This window comes from Rhincodon typus, chromosome 30 (assembly GCF_021869965.1).
Source record: "Rhincodon typus isolate 14 chromosome 30, sRhiTyp1.1, whole genome shotgun sequence".
Lineage (NCBI taxonomy): Eukaryota > Metazoa > Chordata > Chondrichthyes > Orectolobiformes > Rhincodontidae > Rhincodon > Rhincodon typus.
The window spans coordinates 24,716,757-24,742,138 of NC_063361.1; the positions used below are offsets into that span (position 1 = coordinate 24,716,757).

The 25,382-nt window shown below is 40.4% G+C and overlaps 1 protein-coding gene across 1 annotated transcript in view; it reads right to left on the bottom strand.

The window, feature by feature from the left end:
* The window catches only part of vps25 (vacuolar protein sorting 25 homolog), a 16,530-nt gene extending 9,520 nt beyond the window's left edge, over window positions 1-7,010 (bottom strand). The window contains exon 1 of the mRNA XM_020511678.2: window positions 6,876-7,010. Within this exon, the coding sequence (XP_020367267.1) occupies window positions 6,876-6,922 (47 nt within the window). The 5' untranslated portion in view covers window positions 6,923-7,010. The remainder of the gene's footprint in view (window positions 1-6,875) is intronic.
* Between the last annotated feature and the right edge of the window lie 18,372 nt (window positions 7,011-25,382).

Here is a 25,382-nt window from a genome sequence, read left to right on the forward strand (position 1 = left end):
AGGCAACTATAGGCACGTCTGACAGGCAACTATAGGCACGTCTGACAATCAGCTTCAGTGGTTGTAGCCATAGAAATAACGTGCAGAATAATTAGGTCAAACAGCAGCATTAATGGCATGTGCAATGATGAATTATATGCTAAATGTAACCTCAAAAGAAGTTATGCCAGAGGGCCCTTATTGAAGTGTCTAATACTTAGTATAGTTTTGAGCTTACATGTCTAGTCCTATCAGACAGGAAAGGCAATGGTGTAGTAGTTATGTCACTGAACTAGTATCCAGTGCTCTGCGGACATGGATTTGAATCCCACCAAGCCAGATGTTGAAATTTGTACATAATTAATACATCTGAATTAAAATTTAATTTTAATGGTGATCCATGAAGCCATTATTGATTGTTCTAAAAATCCAGCTGGTTCATTGATGTCGAAGATAGTAAGAACTGCCGATGCTGGAGTCAGAGATAACACAGTGTGAAGCTGGAGGAACACAGCAAGCCAGGCAGCATCAGAGGAGCAGAAAAGTTGATGTTTCAGGTCGGGATCCTTCTTCAGAAATGTCCTTTAGCTTTGTACCTGGTCTGGCAAAAATATGACTCCAGATCCATAGTAGTCTAATAAAACAAAGAACTGCAGATGCTGGAAATCTTACACAAAAACAGAAATTGCGGGGGGAAGCTCAGTGGGTCTGGCAGCATTTGTGGAGAGAAAGCAGAGTAGACATTTTGGGTCCAGTGACCTTTCTCCAGAATTTGATAATAGCTTGGAAATGGTGCTACATAAATGCCAAAGACAGAGGGTGGGGAGGGGTGTTGAGTGGTTAAGAAGGAAACAACAGGTGGACACAGACCCCAGAGGGACAGAAAGACAATTAGGCAGAAAAAGGGATGCATAATGTTCTTGAGTAGATTTGTAACTTGGGTTGTGAATGCTGTGGTTAGTTTGCTCACTGAGCTGGTTTGTTAGTTTGCAGACATTTCATTACCCTCCTGGGGTACTGCAGCCTCTGATGAAGTGCTGTTGTTTTCCCGCCTGGTATTTAAACTCTGGGATCTGTTGGAATTGGTTACATTTCCGGTTTTTCTTCACAGTGGTGTATATATAGGGTCTAATTCTACGTATTTATGGATGGTCTTCTTGGCAGAGAACCAGGCCTCTAGAAATTCCTGTGCTTGTCTGTTTGGCCTGTCCTAGGATCCTGATGTTGTCCCAATCGAACTGATGGTTCTCCTTATCTGTGTGAATGGAGACGAGTGAGTACTGGTCATGTCTTTTCGTTGCTAGTAGGTGTTCATGTATTCCTGTGGCCAGTTTCCTTCCTGTTTGTCCATTGTAATGTTTGTTACAGTCTTTGCATGGGATCTTGTATATCACGTTGATTTCTGTCCATAGTGGGTAAGGGGTCTTTGGTTCGAGTTAGCAGTTGGCGTAGGGTTGACGTAGGTTTGTGTGCCACTCTGATGCCCAATGGTCATAGGAGTCTTGCGGTCAGTTTGGATATGTTCCTGATGTATGGTAATGTGACGAGTGTCTCAGGGCATAACATACCATCCTGTTGTTGTTTGTGCGATAGGCATCGTCAGACCCAGCTGTTTGGGTATCCGTTGTCCTTAAATACTTGGTAGAGGTATTCTTCTTCGTTTTGGCATACACTCATCACATTACCACATATCAAGAACATATCTGAACTGACCAAAGACTTCTACAACCATCGGGCATCAGAGTGGCACACAAATCTACGTCAACCCTACGCCAACTGCTAACTCGAACCAAAGACCCCTTACCCACTATGGACAGAACCAACATAATATACAAAATCCCATGCAAAGACTGTGACAAACATTACATTGGACAGACAGGAATACATGAACACCAACTAGCAACAAAAAGACATGACCAGTATTCACTTGTCTCCATTCACATGGATAAGGAGAACCACCAGTTCGATTGGGACAACATCAGGATCCTAGGACAGGCCAAACAGAGACAAGCACGGGAATTTCTGGAGGCTTGGCTCTCCACCGAGAAGGCCATCAATAAACATGTAGAATTAGACCCTACATATACACACTACTGCAAAGAAAAACCAGAAATGAGGTAACCAATTCCAACGGACCCCAGAGTTTAAATACCAGGCAGGAAAACACAACAGCGCTCCATCGGAGGCTGCACTGATGGTGTTACCCAGCAGGGTAATGAAACATCTGGGAACTAACAAACCAGCTCACCAAGCAAACCAACCATAGGGATGGATAATGGTAGGTAAGGAGACAGAAAAGCCGATAATGGTGACTATAAGTAAATGAAAACGGGTTCGCCGAAAGCAGCCCGTGTGATGACAAGGCTTGGGGTGTGGGGCTGGGTAAAGGTCATGGATGATGATGCACAGGCCCTAAAATTATTGAACTTGACATTGAGGCCAGAAGGCTGCAGGGTCCACAAGTGGAAAATTAGTTCACAAAGCAATTGCCAATGGAACACCAACGTAATGTCTGCAAAAAAGACCCCAAGCTTCCAGTTGCCTGCCACTTCAACACAGCACCACATTCCCTGACCAATATTTCTGTCTTGGACCAGTGGCAGTGCTCCAGCAAGGCTCGACACAAGCTGGAGAACAGCATCTCACCTTCTGCTTGGGGACCCTGCAGCCTTCAGGACTCAATATCAAGTTCAATAATTTGAGGGCCTAAATACCTTCTTCCATGTCCTTTACCCGTCTCCACACCCCAGGACCTTTCATGAGATGGGCTGTATTCAGCACAGCCAACCAATCTTCAACTACTTATTATCCACATTTTCTGTTTCCCTAGTTTAACATTATCCACCCCTTTGTCTGCCTGTCTTTCTCTCCCTTTGGGCTCTGTGCCTATCTGTCATTTCCTTCTTTACACACAGACACAAATACATATATACATTGCTGAACACAGCTCTCTTGTGTTGTATCTAACTGCTGCTTTGTTATGTACAGGTTCATAGAGTAATGTAGTTGACTCTGAAATAGCCTAGCAAGCCAATCAGCTGGGTGAAAAGAAATGACATCAATCTAAGCACCAAAAACAACAGCAGCACAACCAGCCTGTTGTTCCTACTAAAATGGGAACAGCTGTCCCATGGACTAGTTAAGCAACAGACAGACATAGTGATGTTCATGGAATTAAAAATGGCAGATAATGTCCCAGACACCTGACCTGTCCCACTGGCAGGACAAATGACTTGAAGGTGGAAGCCAAGTTACACACAGTTGGGATGGATTTGCCCTGGGAGTCTTCAACATTGACTTTTACCTCTTAAAGTTTCATGACATCATGGAAACCTCATGCTGATTATCAACAACAATAATCCCCTCTCTGACTAATGAATCAGCACTCCTTCATGCTGAACATTGATTGGATGGCAAAGGTGGCGAGGACACAGAATGTACTCTAGTTGGGGGCCAAGTGTAGCACCACTACTGACTGAGCTGCTCCAGTCTGAAAAGACATAGCTGCTAGACTGGGTTTAGAAGATTGAGTGAATAGCTACTGGACCTTGTCTTCACCAATCTCCCTTTTGCAGATGCATCTGCCAATGACCACTGCACATCCTTGTGGCGACTCAGTCCTGTCTCACAGTGAAGATACTCTCCACCTATTCCGTGGCAGTGCCACCATGCTAAATGGGATAGATTTCAAACAGATCTAGCAAATCAAGACTGCACACGTTCCTCCGAGTAGTATCCCAACCATCTTCAAGCTGTTACATCAATGACATTTCCTCCATCATAAAGTCAGGACTCATGATATTTGCTGATGATTGCATAATGTTCAACACCATTTGTATTTCCTTAGATATGGAAGCAACCCTTTTCCATATGCAGCAAGACCTAAAAAACAAGCAGGATCAGGCTGATAAATGCCAAGTACCTTTCGCTCCATACAAGTGCCAAGTAATGAGCATTTCATACAAGAGAGAATTTATCTCTCCCTAATGTTCAATGACATTACCATCACTTTTTACAACCTGAGTTATGAGAAATCAGAGGCAAGGAGTTTTATGGCAAATAACTTGCCTCTTGTCTCCCCAGTGACTATCCACCTCCCACAAGCACGATGTGTAAAGTGTGAAGGAACGCTCTCCACTTGCCTGGATAGGTGCAGCTCCAACAGCATTCAAGCAGCTCAACACCACACAGGACAATAGAGTCTGATTTATTGGCAACTCATCCATCACCTTCAACATTCATCCCCCCACCACGTCAGATGCACAATGACAGCAGTGTGTATTATCTATAAAATGTACTGCACCAACTCACCAAGGTTCCTTTGGCAGCACCTTCTAAACCGATGAACCTTGCCACTTAGATGGTTAAGGATACTCAATGCATGGAAGCCGCACTACTTGGTAGTTTCCGTCTAAGCCACCCATCATCCTGACTTGGAACTATATCATCGTACCTTCACTGTTGCTGCAACAAAATGCTGGAACTCCCCTCCAACAGTACAATGGGTGTATCTATATCTCAAGAATCACAGCAGTTCAAGAAGGCTGCTCATCATTACCCTCTCCAGGAAATTAGGAAATGGCAATAAATGCTGGCCTAGCCAGTGGTGCTCACATTCTATGAATGAATTAAGAATCGGACATGCTGGCGAGGGCAAGAAGGATCATATATTTCAGGACTGTGAAAGATAAGTTTAGGAAAGACGAACTGCTTTACACGCAGGGTGGTCAAACGCTACAATGGTTGGCCAAGAAGAATTAATTATTTTTATTACTATCATGACTATCCTGTTAAAGAGTTTTGCACTTCTGTTACATTAAAGGTATGATAGACTTTCAGGCTTGTGAAACTTTTAAAAATATGAGTTGATTAATAAGCCTCTCCAACCTCCTGTTAAATTAGCTGGAATGAGTACAGCAATACAGAGCGACTGGTTGAAACTGGCCACCTACAATATCCTGCGACAGATCTGATATGTTTTGCAACCTACAACACATTCTAGATGTAGCACCACTCCAGATTTTTACATTTATACCACTCCTTTAAATCTTTGGTTGCTGGTACTATACATACATGAAGCTTACTCAACCCACCCATATTGAAAACTGCGCAGTGTGTTTGTTGGTGACTCTTCCAACTCTATTGGAGTTCAAAACATTTATTTTGTAGTTTGTAGGTTTGAGCTTCAGGAACCCAAGAAAGCAAGGAGCATAGAGGAAGCAGTCCCAGAGATACAAGTCAAAGTCCACACAGCACAAACAGAGAAAATTAACTTTGAGATAGAAAACAAAATCAAGGTGAAGTCACAGTACAAGTACAGCTGGCAGGAATAATTTTACAGAACATACCAGTTAACCTACTTATAACTTAAATCATTTCTTTAGAAGTTAACAAATAACTAAAACTTATTAAATGCATAACCTTTATTTGTTTACAATAAGTAAAACAAGATTATACAAGATGGTGGTGTACTGCAATGCAGCACGAAAAATATCAGTAAGGAATATTCACCTGGAGTCAGCTGAAGAACGTAGGAACAGGTGTAGGCCATTCAGCCCCTTGAGCCTGTTCCACCATTCAATGACATCATGCCTGATCTGTGGCCTAACTCCATATACCTGCCTTTGGACTATATCACCTTTCCTTAATAAAAATTAATCTATCACAGATTTAAAATTAACAACAGATCCAGCATCCACTGCCATTTGAGAAAGAGGGTTCTAAATATCTACCACACTTTGTATATAGAAATGTTTCCTAACATCTCTCTTGAATGGTCGAGCCCTAATTCTCAGACTGTGTCCCCAGTTCCATAATTTCCAACTAGTCAAAATAGTTTATCTTTATCTGTCCTGTCTTTTCCTGTTAATATCTTGAAGATCACCCCTTAGTGTTCTAAATTCTAAAGAAAGAAACTGGAAGCGTTAGTGGGACATTTTTATTTAGGAAGCAGTTGCAGTCTTTAGATGAAAAAGTGGTACAGGTATGGTTGGTGGTCAGGGACAGGAGATGTGACTGCCAGTTAAGACATAAGTGGAGCCCGGCAGCTGTATCAAAGGAGCCTTGGATTTTGCCCTCATTTAGCACATAAAGGTTCTTATTGTATGGTAGGTAAACAAATTGTCCAAAATACTTCAGTGCAGGTGGCTGTTCAAGAAAGTGAAAATGTCATTACCCAAAAATAGGGTTCAAGGAATTGGGGAAATATAGTAGGAGAGCAAGAACTCATTTGACATACAAAACACAGGGCAGAAATAAATGGGCCATTTTCGGGCTGCCTTTCTGCAACATGAATCAGTGCTTCAACTATTTATGATCTATATCAATGAATTAGATGAGGGGACTGAGTGCAACGTGTCCAAGTTTATGATATAAAATTAGGTGGCATAAAGTAGGGTGCAAGGAGCAAGCAAAGAAGCTGCAAAAAGATTTAGCCAGGATAACTGAGCAGGCAAGAGTGTGGCAGATGGAATGTAATGTGTAAGGACATCATATCAGCCATTTTGATCAGAAATTAGAAAAGCAGATTTTGTTTTAAATGGTAAAAGTTGGAACAGTCATTTTCAGAGGTAGCTGGGTGTCACTGTACACGAATGGCAGTGAATTAACATGGAAGTACTTAGGAAAGCAAATAATAGTCCAGACTTTATTACAAAGGGTTTACACTTTAAGAGTATAAAGGTTTTGATACAATTGTGTAGGATTTGTTTGGGGGATGGGGTTGGAAACATTTCTTTCTCCCTATTTCCTCATTTGGGATTCTCCGGGCCGCGCGGGGAAGTGATTCTTTTCCCTCGCCCTCAAACTCCAGGAGCACCCTCAGCTTTTCCGTATGAATCGGTTAATAGTTAACCCCGCGTCTCCTTTAAGATTAAACAGTTAAAAGAGCGACTTACGTGTAGAAAGGAGGGAAGTTATACTGCCAAGGCCACTCAAAAGTCATGGCGGAGACGGAAACAGGAAGGTCCTGCTTCCTTATACCTTCCCTCCCACATCACGCGCCAGCACAAAGAGTCCCACTTCCAACAATCCTCTTCTTCCCCCCCACTTTCCCTTACAAATCCACCTTCTGTTCCTCTCTTTTATTATAATATTTCCTTTTTTTAAAGCCCAGAAGAAACATTAAACGATAGGATGGAGATTGGTGACCAAAGAAAGTTTCAAACTTTAAAGACATACACATTGTTCTGTTATGCATTTGCAGTAACTTTTTTTCAACTTAACCCAAAATTTGTTTTCTTGTTTATAAGTTGGTATTTTGTTCAGGTATGAACAACGTAGCAACCGTATGGGATAACATGGAATGGGAACACTATGCCCAAGCAAGAAGTAAACTAGGAACCACGGTCCCAATTAGTCTGTCAGGAAATACAGGTGAAATTTCTTTACCCAGGGAATGGTTAAAATGAGTGTTGTCTTATATCTGGAAGTCAATATACCCTTAGGAGACATGCTTATTATATTATCACCATTATTATACCTGAGGGTATAAAGTTCTCATACTCAATTCCTACTAATCAGGAATGCAAAGTGTGCAATTAATTGTTGCAGAGGTTACCAGAAGCATGCTCCTCAATTTTAATCTAATAGTTTAATGTTGGCCCAGATGCTAGTATGTCCATGTATGTAATGTTTGTGTGAAATACCTAGTCATAATAAACATCTATTGAATTCTCCAATCCACAATATCCACATCACATTAGTTATGTTACAAAGGACAATGTGTTGCTAAATCAAATCAGTATGTAATTTTATATTGCAAGAAATAAATAGACGTGTAACATGGCGGTGGGGGGGTGTGTTGGATAATGAGAGATAAGTGAATAGAAGGATATGTTGATTGGGGTTAGATATATAGGAGTGGTGTAATAAGTCCAGATCAGTACACAGGTGAGTAAACAATAACAATTATAATCGAACAAATTCAAGAGAGGTGAGAGAGAGAAAATTTATGGTACCCTACAGACTGAAACCCCAGTTCCGTGTGACTTGACATTGCTATGATATAAGTCCTAACACGTAGGCTCATTAGCCATTATTAGAGTAAAAGTATAGTTAACCCATTACTCTGCAGGCAGAAAGAGGCTCCTGTGAAGCATAAATACCTGCATGAACTCGTTGGGCTAATTGGCTTGTTTCTGTGCTGTCAGATACTTGTAACCTAAACAAGGCAATAAAAGGTTGAAGGCATAGGTTTTTCAGATTTTTGAAGGAAGGAAGGGAGGAAGTGCCAGGATGAGGCAGAATTCTAAACAGCAAATGAAGCAATTGAATGATTGGCTTCTAATGGTTAAATACAGAATAATCCACAATTGATGCATGGACCTTAATTCTAAACAAGAACAAATCATCCGTAACAGAAACAGAAAACACTGGAAATACTCAACTAGCTTTTTTATGTATGTTATTCATGCATGGGATGTGGGCTTCACCAGCTGGGCATTTATTGCCTAACCCTGTTTTCCCTTGAGAAAGTCATGGTGAGCTGGCTTCTTGAACTGCTGCAGTCTACTTGTTATTGGTATACCACAACATTGTTAGGGAGTTCCATGATTTTGACCCAGTGACAGTGAAGAAACGGTGACGATCAGGCAACATCCATGAAGAGAAAAACAGATAATGCTTTCATCATTTTTCTTTTGAATAATTGAGACCTGATTAGTCTATTTTTAGTTGCAGTATTCTTAAAACATAAATATAATTCAATTTCCTTAAGCAGAGTTCAATAATCATACATTTTACTCCCATTATTTTCTCAATTAATGCCATCCTTTAACTAAAACTTTTAAAATTTGATACTTAAACAACTTCTGTAACAGCAGATGTGTTTTGGCATCTCTCAATTCATTTTATGTATTTGGAAATGACATATAATTCAAGAGTATTTGCACACACCCATTTTCCAAATAGAGGTGTGTGCAGAAAATGTTTGCATGCAGTGTTTTTGTATACTGCAACATACTGTTTGTATTTAACTTGGGGAAAATGTTGATGAGCAGACTTGAGATATGTGGTCACCCACAATGAAAACATCAAAGGTGCAATTGGGGCACCAGCGCAGCTGAATCTATCAACATTGGTTTCTATTAGTAGTGCAATCTTACAGGTTACTCCTTTGTCCTCAACAATGCCCTTACACATTCCATCATCTGCCCCACCAAAACAAGCCACAAGGTACATAGCTTATATGTTATATTGTTGAGTAGTGTCTCAGCATTTCCCCTGTCTTGTTTTGCAGCATTGCTTCTGAACTAACTCCACAAAGGCCTGTATCCCATCACCAAGTCACCCTTTATTTCTATGTACACTGTACACAACACTGATCCAGCCAGCTCCTAAAGTGAGCAGAACCCCTGACACTCCTGTTTATATCTGTCAGCCAGAGCTCCCTGATTGGACAAAGTTAACAGCCCCAATCGGGGAAATCATATTCTATTAGATCCACCTGGCTGACGTTGTTCCAATCACTATAGTTTCCTTCAAGCATCTCACTGCTGTTCATTCCTTTCATTTTAGATTCTCATTTTTTCTGCCTTTTCCAACCCACCAATATTTTTCTCTTCTTTCCTCCTGTAGCCTCTGCAAGAAGTGATTGCACACTTTGAATTCCTGATTAGTAGGAGATTCCTATAAACCCACCAATTGAAATGTACTGATTTCTGCAAACATTTTTCTGTAAGTCCCTTGAGACAATTAAGCAAACAGTGCCATTTGTATCCTGGGTTATGAAAATTTGTAGCTGCAGCAATATTAAATCGTCAATATATCTTTCTGGTTACAAGATATCTTCTTCCTCCTCCTTTGAAGAAATAGACTACCTTTAATTATTTTAAAAGTTCAAAATATAACAAGAATTCTGAATTTATGAAATTTGTAAGATGATTGGTGCTAGTCACTAGATGGCGTGTATAGTGAGAGCGTACTGATTTTTTATATAGGAAGAACAACCAGTTAGCCGTTGAAGAACTTGGATCAGGTCTTATTGACATTTTCAAAAAAACATGGCTATCTATTTGTATGATATTGGTAACAAACACTTTAATGCTTATGTATAAAGTTCCACTATTCCTCATTTAACAGAAATGTTAAAAGAATTAAAAAATTAATTCTTGGGTAAACCAGTAGGGAAAAATGTTTGGTTTCATTGCATTAATGAGTTAGTAATAATCAGCAAAATCAGATTTGCAATGGAAAATTGGATAAAGTCATGTCATGTGATCTTATACTGCTAAGCATCCAAGAATTATATTATAGAAGTGGACCTTGAATTATTTAGACACTAAACCATAGCTCTGAATATCACAGACAATATTTCCAACCACTTGTTTTCACATGAAGAATTGCAGCAACAAATGTGGAATCATACAGATTCCACCCATTTGTGTTTTGAAGCATGAGTTCAGCATTTAACTCTGAACTCGAAGAGCCTTTTTTGAAGCAGTTTAAATTTACTTCCAAATAACCAAAGTTTGCCTACTTTCAGTTTGAATCTCTTCATAAAAATTATGCCAAGTGACATTGTTAAAGACAATGCCATTAAGAGCTCTTGTAGCACAGTGATAGCATCCCTACATTTGAGCTGTTAAGGCTGGGCTCAAGTCCCATCTAATTTAAAGGTGTGTAATAACATCTCTGAGCAGGTTGATCACTTAATATCATGATGTTAGTTTCTGCAAATGTGCAGGATGGTGGACAAATTGTTGTCAGTTCACTTTTCTGTGTGTGTGTAATTTGAAGACCAAGCTAGTGACAACATTTGGTAAAGTATCATCCCTGGTGTTGGCTGGAAGCAGCCCAATTCACCTATTTGGCATAAAGATAAAAGAAGACTATACTGCTTTCGTGTCTCACTCCAAATACTTTGGACAACAATGATTTTGAAGAACAAATTTTAGATGGAGCCAGGCAAGAGGTGTATACTTAAAACTGAGATACATTCTTGATCATTAGGGTAAACAATTACGGGAAAAACGTAGGAAAGTGGACATGAGGAATGTTTGATCAGCCATGATCCTATTGAATGGAGGAACAGTCTCAAGCAGCTGAATGGTCTACACCTGTTCCTATTTCTTAAGGTCTTAAGGTGAACAATAAGTCTATGTGTTATGGTGATGTTAGTTCAAAGTGAAATGCCAATACATCAGTATAATTTTCCTGCTGCATTAAACATTTTGTGGTGATATTCACAGTAAGTTCTCAGAGCCTCAGACTTCTTATGTGAAGGACAATATCTTGCTAATAGTGCACTTTCTCAACATTGCACCAAAACCAGCCTAAATTACTACTCAAATTGTGGAATGGGACAGACACATAAAATTAGGTGCTACAAACTATAATGCTGTATCCAATCAACTTCTTATTGTATCCTAGATTGTCTTTTCTCTTTCAACTGTTGCAGCTGTTCATGCCAGTGCATTCCTGTTCTTGCAACTTGTCACTCTTATTCCTCTCATCCTCTAACCTGATATTCTGACATCTCTCCCCACATCTACTCTGTTACTTTACCCTCAATTCCAAGGTCCATATTGGTCTTTCCTCTCCCCACTGTCTTGGTTAGTTATTGTGTCTCACATTGTTTCAGCTCCACCTGCTTGTAGCTTCTCTACCTTTCCTAAACTCTTTCCAACTTCTTCCTCCTGCTCATTCAAATGTCATTAGTGTTCCCTCTTTCATAGCTGGCCATACATTTATCATTACTGGCACATTAATCTTATTCTTTGATAGAATGTAGGCAACAATGGCAAGACCATCATTTGTTGCCCTTCCTTAATTTCCCTTGAAGTGAGAGGCTAGCCTATGGATATGTGGACTTCCTTAAAGGGCATTCATGAATTAGATGGACTTTTACAACCATCATTGGTACTTTCATTGTCATAGAATCCTTACAGTGTGGAAGCAGGCCCTTCAGCCTATTGAGTCCACACTGTAACAGCGATAGTAGGAACTGCAGATGCTGGAGAATCTGATATAACAAGCTGTAGAGCTGGATGAACACAGCAGGCCAAGCAGCATCACAGGAGCAGGAAAGCTGACGTTTCAGGCCTAGACCCTTCTTCAGAAAGGCTATCTCTATGCAACAGCAGCTGCATTTCCCATGGCCAATCCACCTAACCTGCATATCTTTGAAATGTGGAATGAAACTAGAGCACCAGATGAAACCCACCCAGACACAGGAAGAATGTGCAAACTCCAATTAGACAGTCACCCGAGGATGGAATCGAACCCAATTTCCTGGTGCTGTGAGGCAGCCGTGCTAATCACGGAGCCACCATGCTGTCTCTGTGCCATCACCATTACTGAGACTACCTTTCAATTCCAGATTTATGAATTGCAATTAAATTCCACCAGCAGCTGTGATGAGATCTGAACCCATATCTTCAGATATGGGCCTCGGGATTACTAGCCCAGTGACATTACCACCAAGCCACCATTTCCCCCTAATATTGTAGACTTGATCCTTCTGTTCTCCCTGCACTAATTAGCATAGATAACAGGAACTGTGGGCTCTGTATACTTTGGCTGTCAGCCCCAATTGTTACAACGGTTGTCACTGACTGCGTGAAATAGCTGCAGTTCTGGCTACTTGTGCTAACTGAGGAATGAGAAAACCAACTCTTTGTAACAGCGATAGTAGGAACTGCAGATGCTGGAGAATCTGATATAACAAGCTGTAGAGCTGGATGAACACAGCAGGCCAAACAGCATCAGAGGAGCAGGAAAGCTGACGTTTCGGGCCTAGACCCTTCTTCAGAAAAAGGGTCCAGGCGCGAAACGTCAGCTTTCCTGCTCCTCTGATGTTGCTTGGCCTGCTGTGTTCATCCAGCTCTACACCTTGCTATCTCTATGCAACAGCAGCTGGATTTACCTTTCGGAGAGACCTGGACAGGTAGACAGCGGGGAGAACATTGAAAAAGGTGATTCTGTCCAGTAAATGACGACACAATAGCCAGGTCCCCAAAACAAAGTAAATGTGAAAACCTGATAATTGGATTAAATCACTGATTTTTGATGCAGCATTCAAAATGGCAACCTTTCAGATGCTGATTCACCTTCTATCCATTTTCAGTTTTTTTTGTTTTTAATCCTCAGTTTTTTGGGGTAGATAATGACGTAGTTATATTGTCACTGGATTAATATTTCAAAGCTAATGTTCTGGGAACATGAGTTGAAAATAGCAGCTGGTGGTATTTAGTTGAAATGGATAAATCTGGCTTTGAGATAGATGTTTGTGTGACAGTGGTAGTCTCCCTATCTCTGGGCCAGGAGACATGGTTTCAAGTCCCACATGTTCCAGAAGTGTGTGATAACACCTTTGAACAGGTTGAATAAAAAATATAAATCTGACATTGAAAGCTAGTCTCAGTGAGGGTGACCATGAAAATATAATCAATTATCATAAAAACCCATCTGATTTGCAGGGAAGTAAAGCTGCCACCCTTACCTAGTCTGGTACATACCCACCACAATGTCATTGATTTTTAACTGCTGCTCTGAAATGACCTGGGAAGCCAATTTAGTTTGAGGGTAACTAGGTTTGGCCAACAAATGCAAGTGAGGCCCACATCCCATGATAGAATAAAAATGATTCTCATTGTACACTCCAATTCTGAATCATTCCTTCAAACACAATGCTTCCCCTTCAAGTGTGTCAGGGATTATATTGTGAATTTCCAACATTAATGACAGGCTCTTACTATGGACTGCCTGAACTGTGGTAAACACTCAGGTGATTTCTTATTTAATACTGAATATTGTTCGACACTATTACTAACATACTTAGGTTCACTGATTAAAAGGAGGCATACCCTTGGAGTGTTCACCCATGAAAAAGCTATGCAAGGAAACAAAAATCAATGGTTACATCTCTAGCATGTGACTCTATTAAACTGAATTTGTTAAACATTATCTCATGTGGGATTGATTTTCTTTTAATCTTGGGTTCCAATTACGTAGAAGAGCAGTGTTATTGTCATGTTAATTCATATGAAATTAATTATTGAAAGACTCTCAGTTACTTCTGCAGGATCAAGTTCAAACTTAGAATTATGTAGTTAATACTTACCAATGTGTTCTGTAAAATAGTTTTGTTTCCATAGTCCTACAAATACGTATTACCCTCACTGGCCATTTCAGCACCTAAAAATCTTTACTTTAATATAAACTCACAGAAACTGCATGCTTTGTTGGCTTTGGCCCTTCAAAAGGCATTACCTTTTATTTAGCCTTTTTTTTTTGTTTGTAAAGAAGGATAATAGGAAGGTATTGTTTTTCACATGACTTTCTCTTCTTTACTTTGCTCCTCTCCTGATACGTTGACCTTGAAATTCCTTTCTGTAGTACATTCAGCTACCAGGTGCAATGGGGCACAGAGCCTACACTGGATCCTGTCATTGTTCCATGTGTTATGATTTCCATAGTATTAGCAGTGACTCGATCGGTAAGAAGTTTGTTTCTGAGTTCAAGTCCCAGTCTGCAGCTTGACGCCAAAGATCAAGGCTGACATTCCGTGCAATACTAAGGGCATGCTGTGCTGTCAGTGTGCTGCCTTTCAACTCAGCTCATAACCTGGGGTACCATCTGTCTGTTAAGGTGGATGGATGTAAAACAACAATTAGCATTATTGTGAAGAAGAGCAGGGGACTTATCCTCAGTGTCCTGGCCAGCATTATCCTTCAATCAGCATCACCAAAACTGATTATCTTTCCATTATCACATTGCTGCTTGTGGGAGCTTGCTATACACAAATTAGCTCTGCATTGCCTGCATTACAACAATGTCTACACTTCAAACAGGACTACAATGTAGGATTCTGCCAAGGTTCAAGACAGTTGTAGAGAATTTAAGAAAATAGTTTTGAAGAAGCAATTTAAGAAGTATTTTTGTCTTTTCCCTAGGATGGGGGATTTCAAGACTAAGGGACATATTTTTAAGGTGACAGGAGAAAGATTTAAAAAAGACAAGAAGGGCTTTTTCTTACACAGAGAGTGAGTTGTGTGTGGAATAAATCTCCAGAAGAAGTGGTGGATGCGGCTACACTTACAACATTTAAAAGGCATTTGGATAAGTACATGAATAAAAAATGTTTGGAGGGATATGGGCCAAGCGCAGGCAGGTGGGACTAGTTTAGTTTGGAATTATGGTCAGCATGGACTGGTTGGACTGAAGGGTCTGTTTCCATGCTGTATGACCCTATGACTCTATAAAAAGAAAGACTTGCATTTATAAAGTGGTTTTAATGAACACTAGATCTCTCATGTGTTTTACAGCCAAAGGAGTACTTTTGAAGTGTAGTAATTGTTGCAATGTAGGAGCATGACAACTAATCTGCATTGAGCAAACTTCCATAAAGAGGAATGTTCTCATGACCAAATGATCTGTTGTCGTCATGCTGATTGAGGGATACACTTTGGCCAGGACATCAGAGAAAACCTCCCTGGTCTTTTTCAAAATAGCACAATGAGATCTGTTATGTTCTTATGCGAGGTCAGACAGGGATCTTGGCTTAACATCTCATTCAAAAGAAGGCACCTCTGACAGTGCAGCTCTCCCTCAGCACTATATTGAAAGTGTCAGTCTTAATCTTTGTGCTCCGGCCCTGGAATTGTCTTGAACGATTTGGTGACCAGAAGCTAGTGCGATTGACCAAGTCAAGGCAATTGAGAAATATCGATTTAACCTTGGTAACATTGGGTTTTAAAACCTGTAGATTGTGAGAGAGATAGAACTCTGAAAGATTCCAGACATTTGAGATTTGAGGTTATAAAGGTTGTTGTTTGCCATGCAACATAAACCAGGTGATGGTGAGTGGAGTCTTGACTGCAGGGTGTAATATAGATTCCATAAGATGTGTTTTTTAGAACTTAGAATAAGAGTGTAAAAGACAGACCATAATAATGTATTGAAAGAGATTAAAGAAAGATTTCATCAGAGAAGTGCATTTATTTTATATGTTCACAGACACTTAGCTCCTATTTGAGGAAGAGTGGTGATGTGTTAGAAAGTTGATTGAGTTTACAATCCACTCTGGTGCAAAGGAAACATTGTGTTGTTGGAACTGCCACCCTTTTTGGGATAATGTTAAACCGAGTTCGCATTAATTTCATGCAATGGTTCAGTTGCTATGACACTCACTATTCAAAGAGACACAAAGAGTTTTATCAGCGCCCAATCTAATGCTCTTTCCACATTTAGCATCAACAGGAAAAAGCCCAGATCTGCTAGTTATTCTCCTCACCAAAGTGAAATTGAGAGTACCGTGGATGCTGGAAATCTAAAATTAAAAATAAATTGCTGTTCTCAGTAGTACATCCAGCATCTGTAGATACAGAATCCAGTTCCAATCAATACATTTTTTTTGTTCAGCAGGATCATCATTCTGTCACATTGATTCTGCTCCTCTCTCTCCACAGATGGCCTCTGACCTTTTCTTAATTCATTCACGAGATGTGGGCATGACTGGCTGGGCCAGTACTTACTGCCCATCCCTAATTGCCCAGAGGGAACTTAAGAATCAAATACATTGCAGTGGGGCTGGAGTCATATGTAGGCCAGACCAGGTAAGGTTGGCAGATTTCCTCCCATAAAAGGCAGTACTGAATGAGGTGTGTTTTTATGACAATTGGCAGTGGCTAGATGGCCATTGTTAGGCTGGCTTTTTCTAAAATTGAAATCATGGCAAGATTCAAACCCGTGTCTCTAGAACATCGTACTGAGGTTCTGGATTACTAGTCCAGCAACATTGTCACTACACCATGGCCTACAGATGGAGTGAATGGTTAAGTGGTGGACAGAGTGCTTACCTAACAGGGTGCTTTGTCCTGATGGCATTGAGCTTTGACTGTAATTGGAGCTGCACTCATCTATCATACCATTGAGTTGTGCCTTTTAGATGGCGAACAGGCTTTTTGGAGTCTGAAGGTGAGTTACTTGCTGCAGAATTCTCAGCCTCTCACTTGCTTTTGTAACCAATGTATTGTCCTAATTACATTGAGTGATTCCAGCATTTTCTTATTTTATTCATCTTAATGTTTGTGTCAGTATGTTGCTGGCTAAGAATGGCTGTCAGGCCTACATACATAAATGAATTGAAGCTATTCAATTTGTTGGATGCAGCATTTTGAGGTGTTTAGACACAATAAGTGATTGTATGACTGCAAATCTATAAGGTTTTGAACATTTTAAGATCTTTTAGCACCTGCAAGTTAATCAATTACTGTGGAGCCTGAAGATTACTTTCAGTGTTTGTTGTGTGTGTGCGCGTGTGATTATGTTTTGTGTGTGTCTGTGTGTGTGTTTTGTGTGTGTGCGTGTGTTTTGTGTGTGTGCGCACATGTGTGTGATTATGTGAATGTGTAAGTGTGTCTATGTTACAGTTCACTTAAGGAGTCTGAGTTGCTGTGGCAACAAGCACAATGTAGTTATGGATGGTGATGATAGAGGCTCCAAAATCACTGTGCAAAAATCTCTCCCACTCACACTGGCTGTCACTGGCTGGTGTGGGAAGGATTTGCAGGTTGATGCTTAACCTGTTTGGACACATTACAGATGCGCCTTCCTTGATCATCAAGTCCAGAGCTGCTGACTCAGACGCAGGGATGCAGCCCACCATGCCAATGTTGTATCTTATAGGTGGAGGTTTCTGGTACATATCCATGCCGTGTTATTCCTGAATTTGGTACATACGGATCGTCTACATGGGTGGTCTACCCTAGACCTCTTTGTTTTCTCATAGACCCTTCCATTCTGATTGTGCAGTCCTTCACACTAGATAGAGAGTTACATTGGAGCCTAAGCTGCATTTGCCATTACCTGTGGGCAGTCTGTGCCCCTATACCTCATGGAAAATGAGGATATGATGTACTGATGGAATTTTGTGGCAAAAACCATTGCCTTTTTCATATTCCTGTAGTTATTAAATTATACTTAAGAGGGAGCTCTTGCTCTACCAAATCAGGAATTTTATTGAAAAATTGGATTGCAATGTTATAGTGCATTTGAATAAAGCACTGTACAATTTGCCTTCTGTTTAGGATAGGATGGTACTATATTTGTTTAGTCTCTTCATCTGGAATAGGATAAGACAAAACACTATGTACCATAGAGTACTTAGTAGGGCAGACATGATGTGCCAGAAGTTTGAGATATACATGTCCCAAGTAACTTTTCAACAACTTTGCTCTTTTGGTTTTGTTCACTTCCTGAACATGATTCTATTCCCTTTTGTGAATCCCCTTTCTGAAGAAGGGTCGCAACCCAAAACGTCAACTTTTCTGCTCCTCTGATGCTGCCTGGCCTGCTGTGTTCCTCCAGCTCCACACTATGTTATCTCTATTCCCTTTTGTAGCGTTTTCAAATGAGCACCTTTTTGAGCAAAGGAGAAACTCCCCTGTGCCTGTCATCTCTCAGTAAGGTCATCGGCTTGCAATAGGCCTTCTTGTTTTCTCAGGGTTGGGGTGGCATTTTAGTCACCACCTAACACCCATGCCCCGATATTTTGATGTGGAATGGGAAAATCACACACTAAATATTACAATCTTTGAAGATGTGAGTGGGGAAGATTTTTGATTGTAAAGCAGCCTGAATGTGCAGCTGTTGCAGAGTTGGTAAAAGCAATGGCAGCTGCAGGATAGTCCAGTGCTTAACACATGCTAGTTGCAAATGTGTAACAGGTTGACAGTCAATGCTTTCTAGAATTACAGAAACTCACAATGGAAGCCATTCAATGCATTGTGTCTGTATCAGCTCTCTGAAGCAGCTCCCTATCAGTTTTACTCCCCTGATCTTCTTCCTTAGACCTGCACATTTTTACCTTTTAAGCAAAGATCCAGTTTCCTTTTGAAAGTTGGGATTGAATCAGCTCCACTTTTCATTGTGATGATATATTCCATTTGGCTGCATTAAAAAAAGCTTAATATGATCATTGTCTCAGTGTGCATCGTGCTAACATCAACTGTAGCATGCTTCAAGAGCATGCTGGATCATCCCTTGTTTCTCTGGCTGTTGGGTGTCTACATATGCTTTTTGAGATTGCCCCCTTATACTTGGCTCGGTAGTCTATGTTTGCATTCATGTGTTAGGTAAAGCATATAGGGAGCCACTATTCTACTGGCTGCTACCCTTCTTAGCCTTTGGCACCTGTCCTTATTCCTTATTCTAGAGTTGGGCCATCTTACTCTTTTCAGCGTTTAACACACTTTACTGACACACACACACATTGCTGAATACAGCTCTCTCGTGTTATATCTAACCTCTGCTTTGCTATGTACTTCTCTCTGGCTGCTTTTCCACTCTGATGTGCTTATGTCAGTGTAACACCATCAGTTAAATTATCACCACATGCATATACATATAGATATCTTATTATATTCCATAGATATCTTCATTTCAGTTTTTGACAATTATTTTAAATTTGTGTCCTCTTGCTAGAACTAAAGCCAGTGGAAACAGTTTCTCACTATCTCCTCTGTCTTACCCATGAATGCATGCATAGTCTACCCAGACACTAAAAAGTGCATTTAGCTAGCTATCTCAAGATGTGCCAACATCTTCGGTATCTGTTCCTACTCCACACGGATAATGAAATCTGACTCCTTTCATATGGTTTAATGGGAAGTGTGTCCATGAGTTTTTCAAGGAAAATTCTTTTTGCTTTCATTTCACTAGTCCTCAAGCAAGTTCAGGTGCGTGGTGCTTTATCACTTGCCCACAGACTCTATTTCCTACAATTGTTCGACCTTCCTTTGTGTTTTCTTGTCAGCTATTTCTTCCCTCCATACACTGTAAAGGCTGATAAATAAGTCTGGAGATTTTGCTCCCTTTAGAAAGTCTGTGACTATTTTTAGCCTCAAATTCTTTTAAGTAGATGTCCATCTTTTTCACTTACAATGTGGAATTGTGTAGTATGTGGTCCTGGCGCCATTTTGACATGATGTCACGGCCTGGCAGCATCCTCCCTATTTCCTGACATTCTACAGGGGAGCAGGCTGCGATTTTACTGCTGCAGATTTGAAATTTATGGGTTGGTACATTTTGTGCCAGCTCCAGCAGCAGTGCCTTTGGAGTTTGCCATTGAGAGAGAAGCTACTAAGTGCTTGTAGCCTTCCTTCATGTCTTTCACATGGCAGTATTTAACAGGTTGAACCCACAGGGAATAGGAGGTGAGCATCATATTGGCCAACAAGTGGATGATGGTGTCACAAAGCACATTGGTTGACGCAAACACCTTTCTGTTTTGGGATTAAAAGCTCTCAAAGGATTTCTTTTGATAGACAACGTGAACTCTACCATGTTAGACCATACTATATTGGAGCAGAATTTGGCCATTCAGCCCATCGAGTCTGCTCCACCATTCAATCATGGCTGATATGTTTCTCTTCCCCATTCTCCTGCTTTCTCCTTATAACTCTTGATCCCCTTACTAATCAAGAACCTGTCTGCCTTTGTATTACATACATTCAATGACTTGATCTCCATAGCCCTCTGCAGCAACGAGTTCCACAGATTCACCATGCTCTGGCTGAAGAAATTCCTCCTCATCTCAGTTCTAAAGTTTCATCACTTCACTTTGAGGCTATACCCTCAGGTCTTAGTCTCTCCTACAAGTGGAAAGATCTTCTTCAAGTACACTCTATCCAAGCCTCTCAATGTTCTGTAGGTTTCAATGAGATCTCCCTCTCATCTTTCTAAACTTCATCAAATCCAGACCAAGAGTCCTCAACCGCTCCTCACATGACAAGCCCTTAATCCACGAGATCATTCTTGCAAATCTCCTCTGGACTGCTTCCAAGGCCAGAACACCCTTTCCTAGTTATGGGCCCAAGACTGCTCACAGTATCCAAATGTGGTCTCCGACCAGAGCCTAGTACAGCCTCAACAGTACATCTCAGCTCTTGTATCCTAGCCATCTTGAAATAAACGCTGACATTATAATTGCCTTCCTAACGTTAACCTTAAGAGAATCCTGAACTAGGACTCTTAAGTCCCTTTGCGCTTCAGATTTCTGAAACCTTTCCCCATTTAAAAAATATTTTTACCTCCATTCTTCCTACCACACCCCACATTGTATTCCAACATTGTATTCCGTCTGCCACTTCTTTGCCCACTCTCTTAGCTTTATCCAAGTCCTTCTGCAGACTCCCTGTTTCCTCAACACTACCTGTCCATCTACCTATCTTTGTGTCAGCTGCAAACTTAGCAACAATGCCCTCAGTTCCTTCATCCAGACCATTCATTTAACATTGATGTGTGTTTACATCCTAGAAATATGAGATTCCCAAAAAGGACATTTCAGTCTGTCATAGAATTTGATTGTCTGATGGTGGCCTTTAGTTTCCTACAAAGAGATGAACCAGAGCAACACCCCAAGCCAACATCTATCCTATCCCCTTCAAAAATAAATGACTCGGGTTTCAGTTGGTACTTCAAGTTCCCATGCGAGGAATATTTGTTTCCATTCTTCGTCACAAATCCAATCCCAAAATCATTTCCTGAATACCTTTCCTATGTGGGGAACTTACAGAGTCATAGAGCCATGCAGCATGGAAACAGACCTGTCAGTCCAACTCTTCCGTGCTGATCAGATTTCCCTACACAAGTCCTTAGGCCTGTGTTTGGCTCATATCCCTCTAAACTTTTCCTATACATGTACCTGTCCAAATTTCTTTTAAGTGTTGTAACTGTACCTGCTTCCATCTTCTTCCAACATTTCCTTTTCTAAATGACACAAAGTCTGAACAATGCTGAACATCGATTCAAGTCATTTCACACAATGAGCAGGGTACAAAGGAAAAAAAACCCATGTGATGCTCCCTGCATTTCCTTGTCTGATTTAAGTCAGCTCTTCCCTTCCCACTGATCCGGCTGCAATGGGAAATAAGGATGAAGGAAGATTGATGTCAAAATTCAAGGGTGGAATTTAGAAATTCCTTCTCCTGCTCACCTCCATGTCTGAATTTCCACAAAACAACTTGGTATTTTGCAAAAATCTGCTCTGATCAACCTGCACCAGACATTGTCGTTACCAGAGAGATTGTGACAATAATATTGTATATAATGAGCAATCATGCTGTTGTACATATACTCCTGCTTTTGTTGTACAATGAAATTGGCACCAAAATTAACAGCGGTATGATAGAGTTGCATTGTGTTTGTTTATCAGACAGGTACCAAATGCAATGGTGCTAAAAGTGTGGTTTATTTAGAAATGGAGGAAGCAGCCAGCTGGTGTCACAGAGTTTCACACACTGATTCACTATGTGTTTGGGATTATTTTCCTCTGGGTGTCAATTTTATTGGAAAATTACACACGAGTGATCACGTGTACAAGTAAGCCACTGAACATTTTTTGCATTGTTCCACTGCTGCCCTGAGTTTGGTCACATTTCTAAGTCAGGATATGAAAATAAAATCATAATTAATGCTTTGTTTAAATCCATTAAACAGAATGTGTGTAAATTGCTCTATTACAATATTAGAAAGGAAGGCACTTTTGAACACTACTGCAGATGCGACGACTAGTTTGACAAAATGTAATTTCAAGGTGTTAACACAATCACATCATTATGTTGCTTATAAGTAATCCTAACTTGGAGCAAGTCACATTCACAAATCACCCCTGTGCCTGCTGACTTAAACTAGTTCCTCGTCCTGCAATGCATAAGTTTCAAAATTCTTAGTCTAAGTTTCAAATTCCTTTTGGGGTCTGTTCCCCACAATCTCTGTCATCAACTCCAACCCTACAATTCTCTGAGGTGTCTGTGCTCCTCTAATTGTGGCCTCTCGTGCTTTCCCTAATTTAAATACTTCAATATTAGCAGCAATTCCTCCATCTGCCAGAGTCCTGAATTCTAGAATTCCCTTCCTAAATCTCTCTGTCTTTCTATGTCTCTTTCCTCCTTCAAACCACTCCATAATATGTGTCACTTTGACCAGGTTTTTGGTCATCTGCCCTGACTTCTGTGGTTCAATGTCAAACTTTGATTACCGGCCTATGAAGCATCATGTAATGTTTTACTACTATAAACAAAAAGTGCTGTTGCAATCTTGAATTATGCTGCTAATTTTCTCAAAAAACAATAGAACTAAGGAGTGAGGCCTTACTCACCATGCATGTTCTAGTCCACAGAAGAAGAAAGAAGGAACATGCATTCATATAGTGTCCCAAAAGCATTTTGAAAATCAATGAAGTACTTTTGAAGTGTAGGCATGTACAAGTCAGAGTTGAATCCTCATCTAACTCCAGACTTGCAACGTGAGACTCCCTGAAAAAGGCTATCACACAACTCTTGGACTTCACTCAATGACAGCCCAGTTCAGTGTGGAGTCAAGCTGAGTTTTAAAGAGTGCTCAGCAGAGCCTCCTAAATTTCCCAGTCACTTTGTAAACTTGAACAGAATTATTTTAAAGTTTGGCCAAAACAATCTCTCAGGAAATGAGAAGTCTACTGGCCTTGAACAGTAGCTTTGTATGTGAGCCTATGCACTGCCATTGCCAATGAGACTCACACCTTGAAAGTGATTATTTCTTGTGTAATGTGAAGTCACCCACGATGATGTGATATGCTCAGCCAATACCCCAGTATCTTCCAATAGAAATATTAACTCGAGCAGTGGACTGAGAATTAAACTAAAGCTGATCCACACTCAGTGAATAATAGAGACTATTTATAGCTACATAGCAATGATTAAAATTTACACTGTTTTTCCCATGTTTAAATGCTGACTCCAGCTATGAAAGAAACACCAAATCTTAATTGTACGTTTATACTTTTTTGTTTGTGTTTATCAACATAAACCTGCGTTGTTTTATATATGTTTGTGCACTGTCAAGTCTCCAGCAGTATTGGGAAACATGTATTGTTAAAACGTATTAAATATGTGTAATCATGTACAATGGAAGTATGGAACCTTGCTGATTGGTACATGAGTCCCAGAGCCAGCTTATCATCTTAGAGCCCTTCGTTGTTTCTTTGCTCCTGTCTACCAGGGCATTATATTGGAGTACAGCCTCTCATAATTATTCATATAGATTCAAATGTTGCCACTGGATGGCATTATGCATTTTATCTGGAGAACATGCACATTTGCCATTTCAATCAGCACTTAGGGGTGAGAAGTTCATCTCCACAGTGCCACCTCCACCTTGTGTGACATCACTGTCCAATGTAACTGTTGCGGGCAGTTGCAAAGCCTGAGTGCTACACTCAAAAAGATAACGGGGCAAATGAATTTTTAACTCATAGCCTGAAAGAGTAAAATTGGAAGTCTATGGAAGACTATGGTGTACTGTACCACCAGGCACCATGAAGCAGGTTAAGATCATCCAAATTCATCCAACATTGACCCTTAGGCCAAACAGAGAGTTTCATCCCAACAATCACACACAGGTTCTAGAGTGGAGTGTATATAGCATGATAACCCAATAGGTTACTCAGTATGACAATGGTTGGATGTCCTTTATTCCTTTCTCATTGTAAATTGATGCCACGGAAAAGAACTATATTAAATATTCATAGAAATTTGTACTACAGTTATTTTACAAAGACTATTAACTCTTTTCCAATGCAGAAGTTACTTAATCCTTTTAAATCATGGAGGAAGGAATACAATGCAAGTATATTAAACATTGCCACACAGTGTATGCAGTGTAAGTTACTGTAATTTCCTGTGAGTTTTCTTTAAGTCTTGATATCATTTCCCATAACTGGTGCTGGATGAGCTTTTGACTGCTAAGGGTTTGATATTTCATAACAACAGCTTACATTTATATAGTGTTGTCAATATAACACATTCCAAAGTCCTTCACAAAGGCATAAGAAGTACAATACCAAACTGTATATTTTTTATATTTTATATGCAATTTACTGACTGAACTTATTGTCCAGAAGTGGTGAGCTGTCTTTTTGAACCATTTCTGTCCATGAGATGGTAGGGAGATCCAGGACTTTGATCCAGTGGGGGTGAAGAAATGGTGATATTGTTCCAAGTCAGGAATGTGAGTGGCTTGGAAGGAACTTGTAAGTGATGGTATTCCCAACCATCTGCTCTTCTTATCCTTCTAGATGGTAGAGGCTGCAAGTTTGGAAGGTACTGCCAAAGGAACCCCAGTCATCTGCAGCAGCGCATCCTGTAGATGACATACACTGCTGCTGTTGTGTATTGGTGCTGGAGGGTTTGAATGCTGAAGGGATGAGTGGGTGCCAATCAACTGGCTGATTTGTCCAGGATTGTGTCAAGCTTCTTCAGTGTTGTTGGAACTTTGTTTATCTAGCCAACTGGAGTGCATTCCACCACATTCCTGACTTGTGCCTTGTAGATGGTGGACAGGCTTTGGGAATCAGGAGGTGAGTTGCCTTCTGCAAAATTCTAAGGATCTGATCTGTGCCTGAACCCGCAGTATTTAAATGG